This window comes from Notolepis coatsorum (genome assembly GCF_963971535.1).
Source record: "Notolepis coatsorum genome assembly, chromosome: 9".
Classification (NCBI taxonomy): domain Eukaryota; kingdom Metazoa; phylum Chordata; class Actinopteri; order Aulopiformes; family Paralepididae; genus Notolepis; species Notolepis coatsorum.
In genome coordinates, this window is record NC_140173.1 from 52,890,589 (window position 1) to 52,914,682 (window position 24,094).

General features: G+C 42.8%; 1 protein-coding gene across 1 annotated transcript; it reads left to right on the forward strand.

Moving 5' to 3' along the window:
• Positions 1–1,252: 1,252 nt before the first annotated feature.
• On the forward strand, positions 1,253–23,876 carry cfl1l (cofilin 1 (non-muscle), like). Its single transcript, XM_084321317.1, has 4 exons — positions 1,253–1,332; positions 3,306–3,598; positions 4,014–4,090; positions 22,755–23,876. The coding sequence occupies exons 1-4, from the start codon at positions 1,330–1,332 to the stop codon at positions 22,874–22,876; spliced, it is 495 nt and encodes a 164-aa protein (XP_084177443.1). The 5' UTR covers positions 1,253–1,329; the 3' UTR covers positions 22,877–23,876.
• The last annotated feature ends 218 nt before the right edge of the window (positions 23,877–24,094 follow it).

Here is a 24,094-nt window from a genome sequence, read left to right on the forward strand (position 1 = left end):
TGCCCCCCTGTCTCCGGAGGTCTCGTAGTGGTGACCGGAGTGCCGGACGTCCCGCGATGATGTCGGGGAGTTCGCGACCCTCTCTGCGCCGCCCCCTATCTCCCTGTCTCCGGCTGTCCCTGAGCAATGACCGGAGTGTTGAATGTCCCGTGACTAAGACGGGGAGGACGTGACCCTCTTTGCGCCGCCCCTGTGCCTCAAATAGATCCGCTATCAGCTCTATCTTTAATCTTTCAAAATGTTCAGTTGCTATCGCTATTAGCTCTATCTTTAATCTTTCAAAATGTTCAGTTGCTATCGCTATTAGCTCTATCTTTAATCTTTCAAAATGTTCAGTTGCTATTGCATGCACTCATCTGTGTTTCACTACACACATGAGTGCATGCTTACCAACTGTCCGTCTGCAACACTACTATCACCAACATCTAAGAAGGGAGATCCCCCCTTGAATGGCCCTTCTAAGGTTTCTCTCCTCCACACTGCCTGTGGAGCTTTTTTCCCTATTGTTAGGTTTTAGTGAGTTTTTCCTTACCTTCACGTGGGGTATGTCTGGGAGTGCTTGCATTCTTTCATTTATTTGCATTCATCTAAAAAAAATTTGGACCTTATGGTGTTCTTGTTCTGTTCTTGACTTATTGTTATGTTTTCTTCTTGAGTTGTTTAAAGAAGACCTGTACGGCCCATGGGGACATTAACGTGTGTTGTCGGGCCTTATAAATAAATTTGATTTGATTTGATTTGGAGTTTATGGAGGGAGCAGGAGGTGATGCCAGTGAGGAGGGAGTTGCAGTAATCGAGGCGGGAGGAGATGAAGGCGTGTATGACGGATTCAGCGGCAGGGGGGGAGAGGCAGTGTCTGGTTAACCATCTGTAGTGTGGTAGTGAAAGGGTTAACCTTCTGTGATGTGGTAGTGAAATGGTTAAACACATGAACTGGTTTGTTATCCATATATGGGCGTCATTTGCCACATCCACCTTCCATTGCCTCCAGCTCAGCTGTTATCTTTTTTCTTTTGTTACACCGAGTTGTGTCTTTCCCACTTTATCTAGTTGAGATAATGGTGAGTGTTTAAAACAAAAGAATATTGATTCCCATTATGAAAAGGAGTGCATGGATCTTTTTTGGAATGTAATGTAGAAGCTGTTAAACATGGACGCCGATCCTGCAGGTAGGCTCTTGTCTGACACCTGATGGGAGGAGGTATGGTATAGGACTACTTTAGGAGGTGTGTTCAAGACACGCTTCCTGCTCAGTTTCTTCTCCTCAGGAGCACTGGTGCTGCCCTCTCTCCTCACTCTCCTGTTCCCCCACACACAGCAGCAGTCAACATGGTGAGTTTCACACAGAGATCAATTGTATCGAGTTATACTTTGATTTGACTTTTGTTTTGGATATTGTCTGTGATTCGGGAGCATCCGTATGGAGTCTTTAGTTTGGAGTGCAATTTGGACACGGCAGCTTGTTTAAAGGAACACTCCAGCATTTTGGGGAAATACACTTATTTGCCATCTTCTCCAGAGTCAGACGAGAAGGTTGTTGTTAATTTCATCCCTACGCATCAGGTTTGGACTTTGGCTGGAAGTTGTATTTCTTCACTTTTGACAGAGCTGGGCTAGCTTCTCCCTACTGCTTCCAGTCCTTGTGCTAAGATAGGCTAGCATGCACCTGGACCTCTCTCTTTCTGGGGACAACACAGAGATGAAATCAATCTTCTTGTCTGACTCTGCAGGGGAAGATGGCAAATAAGTGTATTTCACAAAATGTTGGAGTGTCCCTTTAAATAAGTTGACTATTAAATTGTGATTCGCCCCTGCTCCCACATTGTCCATCATTTTCACGTATTTTTCATTTTTTTTAAGGAAACATTTTGGTAATCATACTGGATAGAACTATGTTTGATTGGATTTCTTGTTCAAGGTGTGGCTTCTCTTCGAACATGCTCTTAGATAATGGTCCAGAGTGGTCTTGCTTGTGCTAACTTGTCTTCTACATTGCCTGGAATGTGACAGAAGGCCCTATTTAACTCACAAGGAAGCTACACCAATGGAATGTCTAGCTGGTAGACCCTGTATACAGTATGCCCCCACCCCACCACGCCCCGCGCTCGCCATATACGGTCGGGAATAAATCTGTAGGGAAATGTTTTGGGCCAGAGATTGAAGACGCCTCACAACGTAGATGTGATCTGTGCAGGTCTCTAGATGTATGAGGTTATGCAATTCTTGAAAATAAAATGTATCACCTTTATTCAATTGTATCCTCCCTCGCCTTTGAAATACCGCTGTAGACTATACAGCTGCTCATCTATACAGATGTCTGTCTATACATGTCACTCAAAAGAGTTTAGTTATAGTTATTGTTTTGCTTCCAAAAACCTGTTGTTCTTTTCACCAGCCTTCTGTATTCGCTTTAATTCATGATACATTCTTTACGTCACTGTTTTATGAAACATTTTGCTTGCTTGGCCAGGAGTCACTTGAGATGTAAATATTAATGTGACTAATGGTTTGACTAAACGGTTTGGCTATGGTTTGACTACATGGTTTGGCTATGGTTTGACTAAATGGTTTGGCTATGGTTTGACTAAATGGTTTGGCTATGGTTTGACTTGTAAATATCAATGTGACTAATGGTTTGCTTTTTCCCCAAGGAGATCAATAAAAGAATATCTTATCCTAAAGAAAAAAAGCATTTACTAGAATGCTGTGAGATTTAGAATTTGGGTCATTCTTCAAATTGGGTCATTCTCTAAGGCGCACTTTAAAGCCATCATATTTAATATTTGGTTGCAAATCCTTTGCAATGAATGACAAGTGGTCAGTTGGTGAAATTATTTAGTCTTTCCTGCTCACAAAGCAGAGACCAGTGTCCCTCAGTACGACTGAACGGGACTTACCCCTTTCACTGCCACAATACAGAAGGTTAACCTTTCACTGCCACACTGTTAACACTTTGTCGTGTGGCAGTGAAAGGGTTAACTTTCTGTATTGTCGTCGCAGTGAAAGGGTTAACCATTTGGTAGTGTGGTAGTGAAAGGGTTAAAGTGATTTTAGGTGTACAACAGTGGACTCTCCATCAGAACACTCAAACACAGAATGGGACATGATATGTAGTTGACTTCCGAGTGTCCCGTTGTCCGGTCTATTATATTAATTATATTAATATTAATATTAATCTTAACAATATAAAATTATAATAATATTAACAATATATTAATATTGTGTGTATTGAGCCGTACTGTATTGTACCCATTCTGCAAAAAGTTTTCATTCATTCATTCATATTTTGTCCCGTCTTGAATCAGGCATCCGGCGCCAAGGCCTCCGATGACTTGAAGAAATTGACTCACGACATGCGAGTGCGTCGCAGTGGAGCCGACAAGAGCGAGCAGGTGAAATTCGTGAAGTTCAAGGTCGGTCCGGAGATGATCGAGGTGGACGAGGCCTCCATACTCAAGGTGAAAGATCTGGAGAACGAGCCTGACATCTACCAGAAGATCAGCAACCTGCTGGTGGAAACAGAATGCTGCTACGCCCTCTACGACTGCAGCTACCAGACGACGGAGACCAAGAAAGAGGATCTGATCTTCATCCACTGGTAGGTTCAAGACGGAACGTGTTCACTGTCAGTGGAAGGTTGTCGGCAGCAAAACTATAATGCCATTCAAACAGAGACACATCAATCATACCACATATGTAGCCTACATTACTACCTACTATGCTAGAGTTGTACCCTTCCTGCTGACTTGTTGTACAGAACTTGTAAGACGCTTTGGATGAAAGAGTCAGCTAAATGACTAAAATAATATATACAAATATTCTCTGTGTATATATTCTGGTTAATATCTTGTGTGGCCCCTTAGTATAACGGGTCTACAGTATGTTGGAAATGCATCTGCAGCAGTTGATTATCTCCTTCTGAAGAGGATATGTTGATCTGGTCCAGTAAGTTGCACTTGTGATGACTCGAGCAGGGGTATCTTCTGATCATGATCTTCTTTGTTTGTAACTAGGGCTCCTAACGGTGCAAAAATACAGCAGAAAATGCTTTACTCCGCCTCAAAATCCGCCCTTAACGATTGCCTGCATGGTGAGTACTATTTTATTCATTACCACGTTATCTTTGCCTAGTTATTAGCAGGGCCGTGCACAGACATTCTGAGGGGCAGAATCTCAAGTGGAAAAAAGGGGCCCTCACCCCACTGACACGCACTCTTCCCACCCAGACATTGCTCGACGGGTCATTACTTGTCCGAGGCCAAGAGCTAAACTGGAGCAGGGCTTTTTAAAGAGGGGAGCAGGTGTGTTTCACCAATAGAGGCTGGAGCCCAAACAGCCCTGATGGTGTTAACCTCCTTCATAATGAGGCCACGCTCACTCCACACAGCCCTGACGGTGTTAACCTCCTTCATAATGAGGCCACGCCCTCTCCACACAGCCCTGACGGTGTTAACCTCCTTCATAATGAGGCCACGCTCTCCACACACAAATACTCTGCCCACATGGGCTTGGGGAGCGGAGTACTTTTTAAATTGATATGGTTTATTTATTTTCATGTATGCTACTATACATTTCCCTCTTTATATTTGATAGAATTAGTATTGTTATTATTTATATTATTTAATACAATTAACACCAGTCCAAAAAAGGGCACTGTTTGGAAAAAGGGCAGGGGCTCAAGCCCCCCTCAGGCCCTGGCTGTGCACGTGCCTGGTTCTTAGGACAGTCTTCTAAGACTAGGGCCGGATATTATATATATTCTCGAAGACACTCTGATGTCACGAGACCGCCGCCATCTTGGTATTGGGGAAACAAACGGATTTCTACCATCAAATGTATGCGTTGAGCTCCGTTTTCATTACATATTTGATCACATTCTTGTTCATTTCATAACCTTTTCATATAATTTGTTTTGAAAATATTGAGGCCAACATGGCATTTCACTATTTCGAAAGCCTTTCTGGTGATTCTAAGGCGAGATATGAGTCAAAGAAGCTCGCCCTGATTGACTTGACATCATGTCCATACAAGACAATGAATGAATGAATGAATGAATGGATGGATGGATGGATGGATGGATGGATGGATGGATGGATGGATGGATGGATGGATGGATGGATGGATGGATGGATGGATGAATGGATGGATGAATGAAAACTTTATTTAACAGATTGCAGAATGGGTACAATACAGTACGGCTCAATACACACAATTGTTAAGGGGATGCAGACCAGAGAAAGACGTTTGTCTTGTTAACATCAGGGTCCCCCATTTTCAATTCATATTGACATTTATGACATACTCAACATACATGACATTTATGGCATAGGGACATACAGGTATTTAGTACTGTTACATTTGTGACATATACGATATTCAAATATACAGTACTGTTACCCATAGATCCTGACAGAGTATATACATATGATGGGGAGGGGACTGTACATTAGGAGGGGGTGGGTGGGTGGGAAAGAAATATACATACAGTGGGGAGGAGACTGTACATTTGGAGGGGGGGTGCGTGGGTGGGAGAGAAATATACATACGGCGGGGGGAGAATATATACATGCGGTGGGCAGGAGACTGTCTATTAGGGGGGGGGTGGGGGTGGGGGGTTTGGACATTTATGGTGGCCAGTTTAGAATTGCAGCCTCCCGTAGGTGCTCTTTAAGAGCAGTTTTGAATGTGGGTAGGGATTCACATTCCTTTACAGCTTTGGGTAGGGCGTTCCACATTGATGTGGCATAATTGCGAAACATGTTTAGTCCCTTCTTTGAGCCGAATCTGGGTTTAACATGATTTGTTGAGCTTCCTCTGGTGTTGTGGTCGTGACACCTGCAGGCTGCAGACATGGCCATCTCTCGAATACCCAAATTGAAGCTGCTGTGTTACGTTTTGTAGTAATAACAAAAACAGAAATCCAAATCGCAAGTTTTATATAATACCAGCCGAGGCATCACGGAGGGAAAAGTGGCTGGCGGCTAACGTTCGGCTAACTCCCTCTGGTGTTGTGGTCGTGGTAGCTACATGCTAAGCTAACGTTAATTACATCATATCGAACCGATAGGAGCTTATCTTATCTAATCTCACGTGGATGTTTGATCAGTTAGTGGTACCACGTGTATGTATTATACTACCCGATCAAACATCCACGTAAGATTAGATAAGATAAGCTCCTATCGGTTCGATATGATATAATTAACGTTAGCTTAGCATGTAGCTATTTGTCTGGGTTAACGTTAGCTGCCAGCCACTTTTTTCTCCGTGATGGTATAAAACTTGCGATTTGGATTTCTGTTTTTGTTATTAGTACAAAACGTAACACAGCAGCTCTTTGGCTGCTGTGATGCACTGAAGAAAATTACCCTTGATTGTGTTTAATTTTCCGCTTTTCCGATCCGTTTCTGCACTAAATGAAGCATTCACAATGTACCCGGGGGGGCATGTTTTCCCCACGCTGTAGTTGCGTAGCAACAACAGACAGGAAGTTGACTTTGAGAATGGGTTGGTGGGACTGGCAGACTCAGGGGGTGGGACAGGGGTGCCAGGGGGGCGTCTCTACAATTCGTAGCCGCATTTCTGCAGACCCCTCTCCGATTGGTTGAGCTCCATTTCTGCAGACCCCTCTCTGATTGGTTGAGCGAAGCCCCTCTCTTATTGGAAATGTACTACCAGATTCGCGTATAACGTTATTTCGCGTGACTTCGCAGTTTATTCATAACGTTATGCACATTTCACAACACAGCCAGCTGTCAGAAACTGTACATTGTAACGTTGTTATTTCGCGGCCTGCCCATTTGATGTTCCCAAATCATATTCAGAAAGTATCACAGAGATTTCTATTGACCAAGGAATTAGTTATTATTAGTAAGACACAACATTTCCGTAGCAATTGACCACCAGACTCTTTCTCTTAAGGCATTAACTGGGTTAATTAATATAAATGTTATATTGTAACTGTCTAGTTACACATTGGTTCCGAAACATGTATGTTCCAGGCTCGCCAGCGAAGCCGGCGAGCGATTATTATTGGTTTTTAATGACAAACCAATTACATAATCCTATCCAACATATGTGTGAATGAATGAATGAATGAAAACTTTATTTAACAGATTGCAGAATGGGTACAATACAGTACGGCTCAATACATACAATTGTTAAGGGGATGCAGACCTGAAAAAGACGTTTGTCTTGTTTCCATCAGGGTCCCCCATTTTCAATTCATATAGACATTTATGACATACACAACATACATGACATTTATGGCATAGGGACATAGGTATTTAGTACTGATACATTTGTGACATAAACGGTATTCAAATATACAGTACTGTTACCCCTAGATCCTGACAGAGTATATACATATGATGGGGAGGGGACTGTACATTAGGAGGGGGTGGGTGGGTGGGAGAGAAATATACATACGGCGGGGAGGGAATATGTACATGCGGTGGGGAGGAATAAATGAATGAATGAAAACTTTATTTAACAGATTGCAGAATGGGTACAATACAGTACGGCTCAATACATACAATTGTTAAGGGGATGCAGACCTGAGAAAGACGTTTGTCTTGTTTCCATCAGGGTCCCCCATTTTCAATTCATATAGACATTGACATACACAACATACATGACATTTATGGCATAGGGACATATAGGTATTTAGTACTGATACATTTGTGACATAAACGGTATTCAAATATACAGTACTGTTACCCCTAGATCCTGACAGAGTATATACATATGATGGGGAGGGGACTGTACATTAGGAGGGGGTGGGTGGGTGGGAGAGAAATATACATACGGCGGGGAGGGAATATATACATGCGGTGGGGAGGAGACTGTCTATTAGGAGGTGGTGGGGGTTTTGGGCATTTACGGTGGCCAGTTTCAAATTGCAGCCTCCCGTAGGTGCTCTTTAAGGTTTTGAATGTGGGCAGGGATTCACATTCCTTTACAGCTTTGGGTAGGGCATTCCACATTGTTGTGGCATAATTGCGAAACGTGTTTAGTCCCTTGTTTGAGCCGAATCTGGGTTTAACATGATTTGTTGAGCTTCCTCTGGTGTAGTGGTTGTGGTATTCACTGACCTTTGGGAAGTATTTTGACATGTACATGGGCACCCCGGTCGTATAGTGTATCTTGTAGACCAGGCCCATTGCAAGTTGCTATACTCTGTCGTCTACTCTAAGCCATCCTAGGTTGTCAAAGTGGGCAGGGGTGAGGTGGGTTCTGGGGTTCAGGTCAAGTAGTAGTCTGACCAGTTTGTTTTGTGATGTTTGTAATTTTGTTTTAAGCGCCTTTGAGGTGCTTTGGTACCATGAGGTGCACGCATAGTCATAGTACCCTTAAATGAGTGCTCCTGCCAGAGTCTTCAGGGTATTCTTGTTTACCAGAGAGGAGATCCGGTACAAGAATCTAGTTTGTTGGTTGACTTTTTTTTATTACATTGGATGCCATTTTGTCACAGGAAAGCTTTGCCTCTAGGATGGAACCCAGGTAGGTAATTTCGTCTTTCCTTGTGACAATATTGTCACCCACTGTAACTGAGAAGCCGTCGGTCTTGCTGAGTTTGTTATTTGAACCGAAGAGAATGGACTCTGTTTTGCCCATGTGTAATGATAGTTTGTTATCAGCGAGCCATATGCAGATTTTGCCTAGTTCCGAGCTGAGGGTTTTTTCAACCTGCAACTTGTTCTTGTCAGAGACCAGCAGGGCTGAGTCGTCCGCAAACAGGAACAAGTTGCAGTCACAGGCTGACGACATGTCATTTGCATAAATTAGGAAAAGTAGCGGTCCTAGTATGCTTCCTTGTGGAACACGACAGCTCACTGTGAGGGGGGGGGGATAGAGTACCGTTTACCTCTACCGTCTGTTCTCTCCCCTCCAGGTAGGATTGCATCCAGCTCACTGATAAGCTATCAAAACCAATTGCTTTTAGCTTGTCCATCAGAATGGAGTGATTGACAGTGTCGAAGGCCTTTTGTAGGTCCAGCATGACCATGCCGCAGTATTTGCCCGCGTCCACCTCTTGTTTGATGTGGTCGTTCAAATAGAGGAGGCATGTGTCAGTGGAGTGGGACGTTCTGAAGCCAGATTGGAATTCGTAGATTAGATTTTTTTCCGCCAGGTACTTTTCGACCTGTTCGTAGACTATTTTCTTCATGACTTTCAAGATGGAGGTAAGAATAGAAACAGGGCGGTAGTTGCCTGGGTCTAATTTGCTGCCCTTTTTGTGCAGAGGGGTCACTCTCGCAATTTTGAAGTCCTTGGGGACGTGCCCCTGTTTTATAGAGAGGTTTATTATGTGTGTGATGACTGGGGTGATGGCGGCTGCTGCGTCTCTGAGGAATTTGGAGGGGATGTTGTCATGGCCAGTGGCCTTGTTAGGTTGGAGGGCGCTAAATTTTTTGAGTACCTCATCGGTTGTTACCATTTCAAGTTTGAAGTCGTCTTTGTGGACCCCTAGGTTTTTGTAGTATGCTACTATGTGTTCTACCCCATAATGCCCTGAGTGGGAGGGTAGTTTGTTTACCAGTGTTGTGGCTATGTTTGTGAAGAAGATGTTTAAGTAATTGGCTACATCCAGCTTGTCTGTGATGAGCGTGTTGTCCGTCTTTATGTTTATGAATCTGGTTTTAAGTTTTTTACTGCAGCCTTGTTGATTATTGAGTAATTTCCAAAGTTTGCGGGGTTTGTTTTTGTTTTCCTCAGTTTTGTCGTTGATGAAATTTCTTTTTGCGGTTCTGATCATGGTGTTTACGTAATTTCTTAGTCTGTTTCTTTGAGTTTTTAGTTCAACCACGTGGGCTTGGAGTTCACTGTTTGAGCTTTTGGAAAGCTTTGTCTGACTTTTATGAAGTTCAGAGCATTTTTTGTCTCTGGTTTTCATAGCGGCCAGTATTTCAGTGTGCATCCATGGCTCAGCGCGATTTTTAACCCTGGTGGTTCTTATGGGTGCCATGTTGTTGAGTATTGCTGTGAATTTGGTTTTGAATCCAAGCCATGTTTCTTCAACCTGTGTACCACTGAGTTCATCTGACCAGTCCAAGCTCCCCAGTTCTAGGTTAAAGGCCTCTCTAGAGTAAGTTTTGAGGTCTCTAGATGTGACTGTTTTGTGACAGCCGGCCTTCTGTTTTAGCTTTTTGCGGGTACAGAAAATCATATAATGATCACTTAACCCGCATGCTATCACCCCTTTATTGGAGATCATGGACTTGTCAGAGGTCAAAATGAGGTCAATGGTGGTTTGTGTCGAATCACATACCCTTGTGGGTTGGGTGATTAGCTGGCTGAAACCGTGCAGATCAGAAAATCTACTGAAGGCCTTGAAGACGGGTGCTGCTTTACGCAGCATATCCGTGTTCCAGTCCCCAATAAGAATTTTTTCTACCCCCTCCACCCCAGCTAAACACCCATCAAGTGTGTCATAAAAGCCACTCTGTTCTGGCGGTCTATAGATTGTGCCTACTAGTACTGGTTTCGCCCTGTCTAATAAGATTTCAATCCAAACAGTTTCAATTTCATCATGGTTAAGGTCAGTACGGTTGATGTATTTGGTATCCTTGTGTATATACACACAGACGCCACCTCCATACTGGTTTCTATCCCTCCTGACTATTGAGTAGTTTTCAATTTCAATCTCTGGATCCTGTACAGATGAGTCTAATTTTGTTTCTGTGAAACACAATATGTTAGCCTTACCGTTTAAAAACAGCCAGTTTGGGTCTCAGGCTATTTGTATTAAGATGGAATATGTGAAGTCCATTTTTGCTGGTAATCAGATTGATGTCGTCACACTTGAGGTAACTCTGTTCATTTGTGTCCTGTCCTGTGGTGGGGGGAGGGGGGGCGTTGTTGCTGTTTGTGCCGTGAGTGGGGAGGGGGGGGGGGTGATCCTTTGTCCTTTGCTGGAGTCTGTATTCTTCTGTGTGAAAGCCCGCGATGTGGGGGGGGGGGGGGGGCTGGTTGTTTACAGATGTGTCTGTTAGTACTCCATTGTCCTGGCCCCGGGTAGACTAGCTGGCATGGCGGGGCCAGCCGAGCTAACCGTCGGGTCCTTGGTGATCTTGATGTCCCGCGCCGCTCTCCAAGTCTGCTGGGGCTTCGGTGAGGGTATGTCGCCGCTTGCTGGTCGGCTGGTGCAACTGCTGGCTGAAGCGTCAATTGCGTGGATGCTGTTGATCTCCGGCGCCGGTGTGAAGAGCGATGCCTCACTGTTTTGTCCCCTCGACGTGCTGGGCGCCTCGGTTGTGAACCCCGGTTCCTTCCCTCTCGCTGTGGCCTCTCGTGGGTTCTTTTGCAGAGGTGGTAGAGGAGGAATGTTGCCGTTGATCATGTCGTTAGCCGGCGTCTGTGTGGGTAGCAGTTGATCGGTTGTGCTGGCGAAGCTGGCTGCCGCTTCTTGGGTCAGCAGATCTAACTGTAATCTCTGGTTCCGTGTCATTACGGGACCAGGGTTCTGATGTATGTCACCCGACATGAGCAGATATAATAAAAACATTTATCTCTTATTACACTTGCCTGTCGGGGGTAATTTCTTTCGTTCGGGATTCGCCGTCAACAGTCTGTGAATAGTTGCCGCTCCAATAGTCGGATGTTTACTCTCCGAGCCATTCAACAGGTAAAAGTCACAATGGGACTGTAGATTTTCGCTTTTGTTGCTTTCCACCGCCGTTTCCTGACGATTCTGTGCTGAATTCAGGCACACGTCTGTAATCCATAGTATGGCGAGCAAGAAATGCGCAAATATTCCTGTATATCTTCTTTTTGCTGATTTTTGTTGTTGGTTTCCATGGGAACAGCAAGAGCTGGATATTCTGCGACCGTTTAGGAGGTGGTGGGGGTTTTGGGCATTTACGGTGGCCAGTTTCGAATTGCAGCCTCCCGTAGGTGCTCTTTTTTTTTTAAACTTTGACCAGTCAGCTGGTTCTTTTTAGCGTTTATCGCTTTTTCGTCGCATTCATACTTGGTCAAGTTCGACCGACAGAAGCAGGCTGAAAGGGTTCAGATGGGGGGAAAGACACTCTGGGAAAGGCACGGCTGCCGTCCGGGATTCGAACGCGCTCAGCCCCAGATCCGCGCGAGCGCGGTTGTCCACGGCGCTGAAATAGCACTCGCGGTACGTGGTGAGCTACTGGAGCTCCCCGCCGTAGGTGCTCTTTAAGAGCAGTTTTGAATGTGGGTAGGGATTCACATTCCTTTACAGCTTTGGGTAGGGCGTTCCACATTGATGTGGCATAATTGCGAAACGTGTTTAGTCCCTTGTTTGAGCCGAATCTGGGTTTAACATGATTTGTTGAGCTTCCTCTGGTGTAGTGGTTGTGGTATTCACTGACCTTTGGGAAGTATTTTGACATGTACATGTGGCACACACAACATATTCCAGTTAACGGTATATTTTTTTAATGATTCGTTATGGCGTAATCAATACTTCCATGCGTATAAATTGCGTTCGCGCCCTCCATGTTTTGGGGCTATTCATCAGAAAACTCGGATCCGGGATTCGGCTCCCATCCGTCGGGCAACAACTGTGGGTTTTCAGCCTCTCTCTCTGGAGCTTAACGGAGTTTCGACTCCTGGCTAGAGGAGCTTGTCGCGGCTCATGCGCGCGCTCGGCCAATCAGAGAGGGGTCTGCAGAAATGGCCTCAATCAATCAGAGAGAGGTCTGCAGAAATGCGGCTACGAATTGTAGAGACGCGCCAGGGGGTGGGACTGGTGTGCCCCCACGGTTGAAAAACGCGTGCTAAAGTGCCCTTTTGAGTGCTTTTGTGCCCCACGGTTAAATAATGTCATGCAAAAGTGCCCTTTTGAGTGGAAATAATTAGAGGATGTGCCCTATTGGTGCCCCTCTAATGGTTAAACGTGACCATGTGCCCCCACCCACAGTTGAAAACATTGTGCTAAAGTGCCCTTTTGAGTGGCGAAAACTAGAGGACGTGCCCATTGGTGCCCTTCCAATGGTCTAAACTTGACCATGTGCCCCCACAGTTGAAAACATTGCGCTAAAGTGCCCTTTTGAGTGGCAAAAGCGAGAGGACGTGCCCTATTGGTGCCCTTCCAATGGTTAAACTTGACCATGTGCCCCCACAGTTGAAAATATTGCGCTAAAATGTCATTTTGAGTTTCGAAAATGAGGACATGCCCATTGGTGCCCTTCCAATGGTCTAACTTTGACAATGTGCCCCCACAGTTGAAAAACATCACGCAAAAGTGCCCTTTTGAGTGAAAAAACTAGAGGATGTGCCCCTCCAATGGTCTAAACTTGACCATGTGCCCCCACAGTTGAAAACATCACGCTAAACCTAAAGTGCCCTTTTGAGTAGCAAAAGCGAGAGGATGTGCCCATTGGTGCCCTTCCAATGGTTAAACTTGACTATGTGCCCCCACAGCTGAAAATATCACGCAAAAATGGCATTTTGAGTGGCGAAAATGAGAGGACGTGCCCATTGGTGCCCTTCCAATGGTCTAAACTTGACCAGACTGTTAAATAATGCCACACAAAAGTGTTAGCTACAACTCTGAGCAGCCCTGTCACTACAATATTCCATCCATTTAAATGTTCAGTTTTAGACACATCCCCTCTTGAATGTTCAGATGCCAGAGGGCTTAATGCAGTCTGAGCTGTAACCCTGCTGTGTGTGAGGTAGGTAATACATCAAGCTTTCTTTGAAGTAGCAAAGATTGAGTTTGTTTTTTTATGCATTACTAAATACACTATTAGTATTTAGTAATGCATACTTGGTCAAACAAACTCAATCTTTGTACACTGCAAGTGCTTTTATTGATGGCAGTATGTTTTAGCCTAGGCTAGCTGTATTACTACTGTAGCTAGCTAACTAAACAGGTACCTTGCTTAGCTGATTCTATGCTAACCTGTGTTCTCAATTTAGAAATAAAGTGTACAAATTATTTTAGGATTATTTGCACAAAATATACTAGCACTTTAAAGTTCAGTGTGAATTGCTTTTTAAAGTTAATTTAAGAGTGGTAGTAAACCACAAAATTGGCCATTTTAGAGGACTGCATACTTTTTTTGCAAACCTTTTGCATACTTTTTTTGCAAACCAAAATACTATACTTTATACTTATACCACATGCATGAGCCTGGTCTCTTTTGAAAGATGACATTTTGGAATTTCTGATACAATAAGGAAAACTCACATTTACTGCTAATGAAATAGAGTAACATAGGTCTGAACTTGAGTTGTAGATAAACTTGTTACTCACGTTTTTCTGTAGTAGTCCAGAAGTAGTATTTCCCCAGAATGGCTGGAGGCTTAAAAAACACCTGAGATCCATAGCCTGAAGTCTTATGTAGATCATAAAGATCCGTTCAGAAATGAGTGATTATGAGTGATTTTGGTAAACTGTATACAAAAGAAAAGCTCAGTTTTCTCATAGACGTCAACTAATTCTGTGGTTTTTCTCTTCCTGTTTTCGCTCGTGACTTTTCACCTAGATTCCTCATTCGTACATCCCCAGGTGGGGTATCATTGGAAAGCCACACTCATTGGATACAACCCTGTCCAATAATTTTCGAGATCGCCAAATGATTGACGGAACTAGAGCCCCAAGAGTCGGGAGTAGTATTTGCGCAATACCGTGTACTTCGCGCAAGCCTCACATATCGGCATGTAACTCGAGAAACGCTGAATGGATTTTGTCACCTGAAAGGGCTTTAATTCGAATTTTAATTGTATTAAAAATATGCACAACCAAGCCACTAGAGGTCGCCAAAGTGCAGGTGGGCAAATCGTCCTCAAGAGGGCCCACATGTGGGCCCCCACCTGATAAGTGGGTTTAGCATTGGCCTATATTCTATGATTACAGAATGCCAAGGAGAGAAAGAAATCGTAAGAATATTAAAAAGCAGCTGAAAAATGCTGCGAGAGGCAGCTTCTCTTTGAAAAATTGGGTCCAAAGCAACAATAGTAAGGGAGGAGATAAGGATACAGGTATGTATTTGTAAGTCCGCACTACTAGATACATGTACAAGCTTGTCTCACAGAGCCATAGTTTGGATTATAACTGAGAATCTGGTGCTAACATGGTCAATAATGCTTATTTTTTACAGAAAAATGTGTCTTAAACATTTAAATTGACCAACCATAGACCCTTTTTATTCCAATCAAGGCAAGAGGGCTAGTGGTGGTAGTGCTATATGACATATTATTTTATAATACAATTATAACATTGTAGGCTACAGTACGAATATTATATACAGTACAATTATATTACTATTATAAAACAAATATTATTTGCTCCACCTTAGATAAAGACAGTACAGACAATGAAGATGGAGATATTCAAGAGGGAAATAATGATATCAGGAAGAGAGATGGTGAAGAAGTGGAGGAAAGAGAAAATGCAGATGATTCTATGTAGAGAAATGATGAAGAAGTGGAGGAAAGAAAAAATGCAGATGATTCTATGGAGAGAAATTATGAAGAAGTTGAGGAAAGAGAATGCAGATGATGCTATGGAGAGAAATGATGATGAAGACGGTCATGGAGATGCTAAAGAAAGCGAGGATGAAAATGATGATAGGGAGAGAAATTATTACGACACAACAACAAATAACTTGAATGCTCTCCTGTTGCCATTAAAATATCCCACTGATCCAGTCAGTATCCAGGTACAATATTAACTTTAATGGAGAGAATGGGGAAGATAGAGAGGGGGGAGGGAGAGATAGAAGAGAGAATGAGAGGACAGGATGAGAGAAGGAGAGGAGAGGACATGAGGAGAGAAGGAGAGGAGAGAAGGGGAGTATAAGAGGAGAGAAGGAGAGGACATGAGGAGAGAAGGAGAGTTAGGAGAGAGAAAGGAAGAAGCTCAACGGCACTCAAATTAACTTTAACTCTTAAACTGTTTTATATCCTGTAAAATACTGTATATGTTGTAAATAGCTTTTAAAGAATAGGTTCACTATTTTTCAACCCAGACCATATTAAAATGCTGTTTCCCAAATATTTATATTCCTCAATATCTTTAGCATTGAGAAATGTACCACTGCAGCAATGGTTTAGGCCTTCAAACACCATAATCTACTTTTCAAACACCATGATAAATCTAAGTTTCAAACACTATGATAAATCCACTTTTCAAACACCATGATAATTTACTTTTCAAACACCATGATAAATCTACTTTTCAAACACCATGACAATGAGGTGAAATAAACATTTGAAAGGTGTATTGTTCCCTGTGTGTTTTTATCATAGAGGTGCGTTATACTATTAATCTGGATTGTCTATGTTATTCGAATGTTAATCTTAATCAAGGATGAAGACTATCTCACCATAAATGACGCATCATAGCTTTTTGCTCACTGATGGGTGATTGGGGTCCCATGTTGTGCAGTAGGTGCCCTTTTTTTCTTTTCGCCCCTGCCCTTCAAACAGCCTGAGTCCGGTGGTGACTGCCAGTATCATGGACATAACTGATAAAGTGGTTAATAAAAAAGTAGATGATCACAAAAGTATAAAAATAATCATTCAAAGCACGAGCTGCTATATTTAAGATTGGAAAATAAAGTAAAACTTTTATAAAAAAAAAAGATTTAGTATACCTTTGTTTTATTTAACATACATTTACCCAAAGGGTAAAGATCATAACTGATCTGATAAATCACTCCAGTTGGAAGGAGCCTTGAAAATAAATGCCCCTATTACTAGGGCATAAATTGTTTGGTTCCTGTTGGTTGTCAGTTAAGGCCATGGGTAGGTAGGGAATTTATTTTATTTTATTTTCTATTGAATTTTTTCCCATGGCGACTATGGATAGGGAATTTCTTTATTTAATTAAAATGTTCACGACAACATGGATGCATGTACTCTGCCAGCATGTTTAATATCCATAATACTAAAGGTTTGACTAAGATTTTTATGAAACTTTATTGTAAAAAAAATAATATATATATATATTTAACTCATCAAATAAATTGGGTCGCACCTAAATCGGCAGGGTCGGTCGGTCGGCAGGCCTATAGTTTCTGAGGAAACCTTTGGAACAAAAAAGAGAAGATGATCAGAGCCTGAGAGTGTACAGGGATCAATACAGTTCTGCTTAAGATAACAGAAATACCAGATTGAAGTAAATGCACTTGAAGATGAACTAAAGCCGGTGAAAAAGTCTCCTGGTCCAGTGGTTCTCAAATAGGGTTCCAGAGGATCCCCAGAAACATGAGTCGTCTAATTTCACTAATATTAGTTGAATAATGGATGCGTAAGGATGACCATTCTGATCATAGGTCTCACTCTCTCCTCTGTTATCACCCCAACTACAGTAAAGACACTTATGGAATTCTGGAATAATTCATAACAACAAGGGGGTCCCTGACCTATTTTGTGTCTATTTGGGGGTCAGTTTGAGAACCACTGTCCTTGTGTATAACATAATGGTGATTCAAGATTCAAGAGGTTTATTCATCACATACATACACAAGACATATAGTGAAATGAAGGTGGCCATGCCCGCTTCGATTATGCAAAAAATACAAATAATAATTGAATAAAATAGATAATAAAATAGAAAAGTACTAATAAAATACAATACAATGCTAAGCTTACGAATTAAAAGGTAATGAGTCCTATGTACACTACTATACAATATACAGTTATACTTTGTCACTATGCTATCCTAACTATAGTATACAAAAACATCCAGTTATGTTTTATTTTTTAAGTGACCTTTTTTATTTCCTTTAAAGTGACCTTTTCTTATGTTTAAAGTGACCTGTGGTGTGTTTGTGTGTGAAAGTGCAGAATGTGTGGTGTGTGCTTGTGTGTGGAGAGATCAGTGTTCAATGTTCTGATGGCCTGGGGGAAGAAGCTGAGCCTGAGTCTCTCTGTTCTTGCTGCGTGAACAGGCTATTGTTGGGGTGATGAGGGTCCTTCATTATTCTGCAGACTCTGGATTTGCACCTCCTATTGTATAAGTCCTGCAGGTGGTAGTGCAATACCCGTAGTACGCTCTGCTGAGCACACCACTCTCTGTAGGGCCTTCCTGTCCTGGGCAGTGCCGTTTCCAAACCAGGCAGTGATGTTCCCAGTCAGGATGAGTCTATTCGAATACCAACCGGTTCATGCTTCTGCGTTCGCGTTTTGCGAATCTGATTGGCCACTGCTGTTTCTGGTGCGATCTGATTGGCCACGGACGTTTCTGGTCATGTGACATGTGCGCCCAATCGCGTGACGCGCCCATTTCCGCCTCGACCAGCAGCAAACTACCTAACGCCTAGTTTATCACTGGTTAAGCTTAGGCGACTCTGTCGAAGTTGGTTAAGGTTAGAGTTTGGAATCAGGGCTGGCGTTCTATCGCCATGCTCTAAGACAAACTCTAACCTTAACCAACTTCGAAAGAGTGCCTAAGCTTAACCAGTGAAAGAACTTGCCATCACACGATTGGTGCGACCAGAAACAGCAGTGGCCAAAACGCGAACGCGGAAGCATGAACCGGTTGGTATTCGAATACAGGCAGTCAGGATGCTCTCTACAGCCCCGAGTAGGAGTGGAGTATCTTCCCTGATACTCTGTACTTCCTTAATTGTCTCAGGTGATAGAGGCGCTGCTTTGCCTTTTTTTACCACAGTGTCTATGTGTGTTGTCCATGTCAGGTCCTCTGTGATGCGGACTCCCAGGTACTTAAAACTGCTCACCCTGTCCACGATTTATCCACAGTGAGTGGCGTGTGTGTCCCATGCTGTATTCTCCTAAAATACACTATCAGCTCCTTGGTCTTACCAATGTTCAGGAGTAGGCTGTTATCCGGGCAACAGAGTGCCAGGACATCAACCTCCTCCCGGTAGGCCTTTTCGTCGTTGTTAGAGATCAGACCCACCACCACGTGTCGTCTGCAAACTTCACTATGGAGTTGGAGCTGAACCTGGCCACACAGTCATGTGTGTGCAGCGAATACAGCAGGGGGCTGAGAACACAGCCCTGGGGGGACCCGATGCTCAGGGTGATTGAGTTGGAGGTGTGTCCACCCACCCTGACCGCCTGGGGCCTGTCGGTCAGAAAGTCCAGGATCCAGGCGCTCAGGGTGGAGTTCAGACCCAGATCGCTCAACTTGTCAGACAGTCTGGTGGGGACTAGGTTATTGAAAGCTGAACTATAGTCAATGAACAGCAATCTCACATAGCCCCCCTGATGCGTTTGATATAGGGACATCTTAGAACAAACCTGAAAAGGCCCTTATAGACTACATTCAGAGTTGTGTCTTTGTGGTGTTTTGATAAGACGATATCGGCATAATCCAAAACAAGCACCCATTAATATTTACTAAGAATTCCAAGTCGGAAGCTTAATATTCTTTCAAGACACGTCATTACCTACTCAGGTGTGTGTATGCTGAAGCTAAAGGTGTTAAGTTACCACATATTGGACCATGAAAGGTTCGACCTATTAGTGACATCACACATGCAACGGAGCTTTCAGGGAAGCACAGAGAAGCTCTCCCTCTCCAGGGGAAGCACAGAGAAGCTCTCCCTCTCCAGGGGAAGCACAGAGAAGCTCTCCCTCTCCAGGGAAGCACAGAGAAGCTCTCCCTCTCCAGGGGAAGCACAGAGAAGCTCTCCATCTCCATGGAAGCACAGAGAAGCTCTCCATCTCCATGGAAGCACAGAGAAGCTCTTCCTCTCCAGGGAAGCACAGAGAAGCTCTCCATCTCCAGGGAAGTACAGAGAAGCTCTTCCTCTCCAGGGAAGCACAGAGAAGCTCTTCCTCTCCAGGGGAAGCACAGAGAAGCTCTTCCTCTCCAGGGAAGCACAGAGAAGCTCTTCCTCTCCAGGGAAGCACAGAGAAGCTCTCCCTCTCCAGGGAAGCACAGAGAAGCTCTTCCTCTCCAGGGGAAGCACAGAGAAGCTCTTCCTCTCCAGGGGAAGCACAGAGAAGCTCTTCCTCTCCAGGGGAAGCACAGAGAAGCTCTTCCTCTCCAGGGAAGCACAGAGAAGCTCTCCCTCTCCAGGGAAGTACAGAGAAGCTCTCCCTCTCCAGGGGAAGGATGTGAAAAAGGCGCTGCACAAATAGTCAAAGTCATGCTTCCAAGAGGTGTTAGAGGTTGCAGATCAAATATAAATTAAGATCCGGCAATTGCATATCATATTTCCCGCATAAAATGTTGTCAAACCTTTATTTAACCATTTAGGTGAAAGAACATTTACAAGCAAGCCGCCATCTTGAAAAACACAAAAATACAAAAGGTCAAGTGCCGCTCTCGCCACTTGACATGGGACAGAGAGGCCAATCTGAACGGTTCGTCTAAAGGGAGTTTCTGAATAAGTGCTGTGTGCGAAATCTGACTGGGTTGTTTTATTTCATAGTTATGTTAGTAGGAACATCAGAAACCTTAATGTGCACAAGCACTGAAAAAGTTTTTCACAATACAGTATGTGACCTTTAAGTGAAAATGATAGGAGTATAAGTAGCACCGGTTAGTTTACTTCCTCTTTGGACAGAGATGTTTGAACGTTTCGTTGGCTTTTCAACCCTGCGGAACACAGAGGATCTTAACCCTGAGACAAAGAGGATCATAAAGTGTGAATTCATATCACATTCACTGACGCATATCCCCACGGGCATGTATCTGGGAAAGGCTCAACTAGGCTTGCCTAGTCTTGTTTCAGCTCCAGATGTATCATTTGATTTGTTATATAATTATATAACTGTTTTAGCACACCCTCTGAGCACACCCAATTCTCTCAGTATGTTGAGGGGGCATGGCCTTCTGCTCATTGAAAGGAGAAGTCAAGTATCATACAGCTTTCAAATGTCAACAAATTCATGAGACCTGTGTGACTGCTATGGGAGATTCAAATGACTAAACCTGTGCTAGCAGGTGATCAATACATTGTCACAGTTGCTGTGGATGTTTTTGAACCACTAAAATTAACTAAATTGTAGCAAACTAGTTGCATTACTTGTTTGTGGACTAGCTACTGTAGCTGATATCCTTTACAATCAGGGGTTGAAGGTGGGGGAACCCTAAATTCCGGTGCAGTGGGGGAAATAACTTCCAAATCGACTTGTACTGTGAGCTCCGGTGGACTTGTGGTCTTTATAATAATACATTTATTTTATATATCGCCTTACATTAGGAATCTCAAAGCGCTAAGGTGTTGAACATAAGGTTATGGACAGGCTGCAAAAAACTACAATTGCCATGGTTAAAAATGTCCAAAATGGTCACCCCCTCGGAATAAACTTGACCAAATCAAAAAGTTAAATCCATCTAATGACACTTTTAACCTATTGCTAAACTAACGTATTGATGATAATATACATTCTACATGCTGTTGATGTTAATACATGTTTATAATGTTAATACTTGAATACGTTTGAAATTAAAATCGCAAATTTTATACAACATTCTAAAAAATATTGATTTATGACCAGATGTCATTTCGGGACCCGTATCGGTCCCGTCGGGTGGAAGAGGTTAAACTGCCCAGATTTCTCACATAGCCCTCGAATAACACAGGACATTTCTGACAACAAATTAAATGATGACACTTCTTAATAGGAATTAACTAGATAACGTCAACACATATCTACCATCGGATTAAATACATTTAGCAAGCTCTAAACCACTTCCAGTTTAGTCATTTGCTGAGCAGTCCTGACTCCTTACCCTTGAATCAATAATCACCTTCCTCTTCAGTCCTCTTTCCTCCATCTTTGATAGTAAAGTTATTCTAGGGGTGGCACGGTCACCACCTCTGTGGACAAAGCCAGTTATATATAAAAATAAATTGCCAATCGAAGGTGCCAGAACTGTTCCTTTAACCCGTTTAAACCGTTTTCCACAATTTCTCACAGCTATAATACTTTACATTGACATGCCTTCTCAATGCAACAAGATTGAAAACGGGATTTTCAATATACAGGGTGACATTACTGTAGACTTGTTGGACACAAACCTGGTGACCTTATTTTGTACAGTGCGATACTGGCATTGCCTTGGTGATGTCTGACCAAGTGTTTATAGCTAGTCCATTGCCTTGCATTCATTAAAGTATTGCATATTTAATCTATGGAAGATGCCAGTTTTAAACTGAAGCACTATGTGTAGACAGGGGACCTCCGAATGCCACCAGCAATTTCACACACTGGCAAGAACCACAATGGAAATAAGTCTGACTTTATTGTGTTTTCCTGGACAATGATTTATGTGGATGTCATACGAGTAATCTTACTCCCCATGTGCCAAATAAAATAAACCAAAGATGGAGTTGCACTGATCCTGGTAACGATACTAACAGCCACGTGTAATGTGTCAGAAAGCAATGCTAGTTGTTGATGGTCAATACAATACATGTGCAGGAAGCCCTCTTGGGGTTGGACATTTTAACACAGATTTTTAATGACGAATCTATCAAAACATTTGAGGGAGGTTTTAATGTAAGTTTTCTGCTCATTATGTGCCCGTCAATTGTGCCAACTGTATGCTCATTTTATGCCTGTCTATTTTGTGTCTACATCACTGCTGTGAAGAATTTTGGGCTGCAATTCTTGTATGAAAGGTGCTATATAATGTAAATAAAGATTATTATTTTGACACCTACAAAAGATGTTCGATATCCAATGAAGAAAATGCATTATACCGGTTTCTCACTTAACGGTCTACAGGTAAGTCAGCACTCTTCAGTGGAAGCAACGGATCGAAGCAGCACTTTTGATATTAGCAAACGAAGCTTAGGACTGAAAGAAAGGAGTGAATAGTGATATTTGTTTCATGATGTGTTCCTCAGGTATCAAAATTCAGATGCAGATGAATGATGAGATGGAGAAAGACAAGTCCAGCGTTGTGGAGAAGCTGGAAGCAAACGGAGTAAAAGTGACGGAACTCGAGGGCATCTCCTGCCGGGGGTAGAAGGGGGTCGAGCTGAACCAATGCAACAGAGTACAGGGTGTGCGCACGCTATGCACCAAAGACATCTCTGGGTGCTTATTTCCATGTAAACGTTGAACATTTCAGATAGGTTAGGCTATTCATTTTGCAGTTATGTTATAGCAATTCCACACCAAACATGTACCAGAAGCTAGGTTTGGATTCCGGGCCGTGGATACGAAGCCCCAATGCATGTGTCCTACTGAATTGTGTCATTGTGCTTGCTCAAGTGCATTGTGTTCATTTGAAAATGGCAATAGTTTCAGCTAGTTTTCTCAACTGCGTTTTCGCGGCAGCCATTTTGACATGTCATCACAGGGTAGATTCAAGAGTTTTATTTGTCACATACATAAATACACAAGACATGTAGTGAAATGAAGGTGGGCATTCCCGCCTCGATTGTGCAAAAAAAATAGAATAGATAATAAAATAAGACATGAAACACAAGTGTAATTAATAACATTAATTATGGTCCCGTTACATTTAGTTGAGCCAGGGCCAGAGCTCTGGTATTGTGCATACCTAAACGGGACCATATAACTCCGTTTTAAGTTTTCAGAGAAACAAGAAACTCCAAGTGATTTGGATTAACTTCACAATTGTAAATATGTGGGCTGTCAAATGTTTCAGAATTTACTTATTGCTCTTCTGTGCAAGGGTTCAATTAATGCCATTAATTACACATGTTTACCCTGTGATGGCATGTCACAATGGCTGCTTTGAAAAGGGCCTATTGTTTTTTTTCTTTTTTTTTCTTGCTATTCAGTGAATCAAAACAAAATGATTATTTGTCTCCCTTTTCTTATTCAATATTACTTTACTTGTACCTAGGGACATAAATGCTGCCACATAAAAATACAATTATAGTGCAGTAACACATATATAAAGTGCATTCAAAGTCTATTCAAATACGTTTAACACAGACGCTCATTTCACACCCTCCTTACATCCTGAGTTAATTACAGTCTTTACAATGCAGCCTTCAATTTAGAGTAGTCCAACAGGAGTAGTCCCTAGCATGCTGCTTGGTGAGACTCTGTTCAGTGTTTATGCTTTAATGCAGCTATACCTTTCTGCCGGTGTTGTAACAGTATTCATGCTGCTGCCTGTATTCTGTCAAATAAAGCATCCTATGCAGATGTTCAAAGATGTTGAAATAGTGTCTCAATCATTTAGACTGCCTCGATGAATCAAAATCCA

Coding starts and splice junctions, on each gene's coding strand:
- cfl1l (XM_084321317.1), top strand. Junction 3,599..4,013: donor GATCTGATCTTCATCCACTG/GTAGGTTCAAGA, acceptor GTTTGTAACTAG/GGCTCCTAACGGTGCAAAAA. Junction 4,091..22,754: donor CCTTAACGATTGCCTGCATG/GTGAGTACTATT, acceptor TGTGTTCCTCAG/GTATCAAAATTCAGATGCAG.